This window comes from Crocuta crocuta, unplaced genomic scaffold, assembly GCF_008692635.1.
Source record: "Crocuta crocuta isolate KB4526 unplaced genomic scaffold, BGI_CrCroc_1.0 scaffold467, whole genome shotgun sequence".
Lineage (NCBI taxonomy): Eukaryota > Metazoa > Chordata > Mammalia > Carnivora > Hyaenidae > Crocuta > Crocuta crocuta.
The window spans coordinates 2,219,274-2,222,675 of NW_027530632.1; the positions used below are offsets into that span (position 1 = coordinate 2,219,274).

General features: G+C 46.8%; 1 protein-coding gene across 1 annotated transcript in view; it reads right to left on the reverse strand.

Annotated features, from left to right (window-relative positions):
• Positions 1 to 3,402, reverse strand: part of MAOA (monoamine oxidase A) — a 68,049-nt gene that overhangs the window by 48,255 nt on the left and 16,392 nt on the right. The window contains exon 2 of the mRNA XM_077768528.1: positions 1,293 to 1,387. Within this exon, the coding sequence (XP_077624654.1) occupies positions 1,293 to 1,387 (95 nt within the window). The remainder of the gene's footprint in view (positions 1 to 1,292; positions 1,388 to 3,402) is intronic.

Consider the following 3,402-nt stretch of genomic DNA (forward strand, 5'->3'; position numbering starts at 1 on the left):
CCGACACATCTCATTAGATAGATGCTTCCTTTCTTTCCGGTCACTGCAGCCGTCTCGTTTTGTCCAGCCTTTACCACACCATCTGTGTGCTCGAGCAGAGGCTCTCGTTAGTGACCTCACTGACGAACACAAGGGCCCTTTTCAGCCCTCATCCTCTGTCAAACGCCCCCGGCATCTGACTCTGGCTGTCATCCCTTCCTCCCCGCCCCTGTGCTCTGCCTCTGGCTCTCCGCTGCTTCGCTCTCGCCCCGCTGTCTCTGCCCCCGTCAGTCTGCATGGCCCCCCCTCAAACCTCTATCTTCGGTCCGATTTCCTCTCCACCCCACGTGGGCTCTTTGTGCACATCCATCAGCTACCACAGACTTGACCACTTACCACTGTGGCCTTGAATAATGGTAAACAATACATGGGGTGCATTTTTTTTCTAAAATGGTGATGCCAGCCCAAGTCTAAACAAGCAGCGATGTAGCAAGAACTGAGCTTCCTCACGTCTAGCCAACCTTACCTGAGCGAAGAGGGTCTCTCCCACCAGAACTCCCCTTAGGAAACAGGGGCTGAGGACAAGGGGGCACAAAAATACGCCCCATTTGCTTCTGCTTACTGTAGCCACACTTCTTTTCTTTCAAGTTTATTTATTTGTGTATTTATTTGCTTATTTAGAGAGAGCGCACAAGCAGGGGAAGCGGCAGAGACAGAGAGAGACAGAGAGAGAATCCCAAGCAGGCTCCATGATGTCAGCACAGAACCCGATGTGGGGATCGAACCCAAGAACTGCGAGATCATGACCTGAGCCGACATTAACAGCCGGGCGCCTAACCGCCTGAGCTGCCCATTTAGCCATACTTCGTTGAAGTTGTGTGTCCTTGAATACATATAAATAAAGAAGGAACCTGTACTCTGTGTGTGTGTGTGTGTGTGTGTGTGTGTGCGCGCGCACGTGCGTATGTTGTGGGTATATAGTCATTTCAAGTCAGCCAGTCCATACGCCCATCTGGGACACTACTTACTCTATCTAGGTCTCCAGCATGGAAATTATGACAGTGTACAGAGGTTATGTGTTCACGTCTGCTTTCATCACTAGGCTGTAAGCTCCTGAAGATCAGAGGCGGTCACACCCTTCAGCGAGTGCTTGTTGGCAACAACGGACACTGACTTGTTGGAGCAGTTTAAGGCTCTGGTGGACGAATGGCTTCGACCGCATGAACGCGAGATCACTTCCAGCTCTGTGACTTCCACTGCCCCCACTTCCGGTTTGAGGGAGAAAATATATGTTAAGTATTAAAATCACTTACCCTCACGGTGTAGGTTCTTCCTCCAACTCTGTCCCGTGCTTCTAGGACCAAAACATTAGCGTCATGTTCGGCTAAGAGTTTGGCAGCAGATAGCCCTATGAGGGGAAAAAAAAAAAAAAATCAAAGAACATTTTAAGACCCAAACATGAAACATCCAAGATTTAGCCAGATCTATACATAAAATGCGTGCAGAGCCTCATACATAATCCGTTGACTTTGCTATCTTCTTTTTTTTAATGTGTGTTTATTTTTGAGGCGGGGGGAGAAAGGCAGAGTGTGAGCAGGGGAGGTAGCAGAGAGAGAGGGAGACACAGAATCCGAAGCAGGCTCCAGGCTCCGGGCTGTCAGCACAGAGCTCGACGTGGGGCTCGAACTCACAAACCATGAGATCATGACATGAGCTCAAGTCAGAAGCTTAAAGGAGTGAGCCACCCAGGTGCTCCAATTTTGCTATCTTTCTAATCAATTCTGACCACACTATGATTACCTGAGCCACCAATTTTATAATCCATCCTATATTACATTATCATAATTTTATTATCCAACAAAGGTTGGCTGATGGAACATAATAATTTTTTTAATTTAAATTCAAGTTAGTTAACATACAGTGTGGTCCTGGTTTCCGGAGTAGAACCCAGTGATTCATCGCTTACGTATGATCCCCAGTGCTCATCCCCAAAAACGTCCTCCTTAATGCCCGTCACCCATTTCACCCATCCCCCCGACCCACCTCCCCTCCAGCACCCCTCAGTCGGTTCTCTGTATTTAAGAGTCTCTTCTGGTTTGCTTCCCTCTGTGTTATCTTATTTTTCCTTCTCTTCCCTTGTGTTCTTCTGTTGTTTTTCTTAAATTCCGTGAAATCCTACTTAAAAGAATGTGTTGAGCCTCTCAGTCAACCCTTATCATGCCCTTCGTCCAGAAATCCTGACTATATACACAGAATAGTGTGTTTTCCTGGAAACTCCCCCTGGCTACACCAGCCCTCAGTAGATCTGTGCTTCTCTCAACTTAAAAAAACCCTTATAATCACCTCCCATGATTTATCTCTGGGCTACACGCTTGCTAGTTGTTCTTTCCAGTACATTCCAAGTTCCCCAAGGTAAGAACCACACATCATACCTCCTTCATGGGCTCAAAGCTGAGCACAGGCTTTTACGTGTGAATAAAAACGGTCATAAAAGACAGATTTAGAACGCAGTACAGCAATACCAGAAAAGCAGGGAAAATGTTGTGGACTAACATCGTATCAAGGATGCATGCTATGAACATGACCTGTCACTGATGTCGGTCCTGATCACCGGCTGAGGTGGTAGTTGACAGTTTTCTCCACTATCGAGCTACTCTTTCTTCTCCTGTCCAATCCCGCGCTCTTTGGAAGGAAGGCTACGCACAGCCCACACTTTAAGACATAGGGAGTTACGTTCCACTTCCTTGAGGGTGAAGTGTCTACAGAAATTTTTCGCTCTTCTCCCCCATTGATTTATATATTCAATCATGAACTTATTACATCAGTATGGACCCACAGATGGTGGTTTTATACTTCGGGTGATAATTCGATACTACGTTATTTGTTTTGTTGCTCAACCTATTCCAGCTTTGGTCACTCAGAGTTCGTTCAGGTGGCTCTTGTGTCACTCTGACATGTTCCCATCATTGTGAGTGTGTGTGTGTGTGTGTGTGTGTGTGTGTGTGTGTGTGTGTGTGTGTGTGTTTGGGCACTTCCTTACTTTCTGGTATTACAAGATGTTCTAGGCTCAAGCTGTCTCTCTCTTCCCAACCCCAAAATTGGCCATTTCTCCAATGAGCCTTGACAGCATCAGAAACCAAGGTCTGGGCTCTAGATGTGCTCGTTGCTACTTACTGGCATGTCCCTGCTTCTGGGATCTCTGAGTTCACAGAGTAAGGAAATCTATGTCTGTACACACTTATTTTCAAATCTACATTATTTTTCACACTTCCAATGCTATCTTATACCTAGTTCTCTTCAAACTCCCATTACAGGGGCACCTGAGTGGCTCAGTCGGTTAAGTGTCCGACTTTGGGTCAGGTTATGGTCTCACAGTTAGTGGGTTCGAGCCCCGTGTCGGGCTCTGTGCTGACAGTTAGCTAG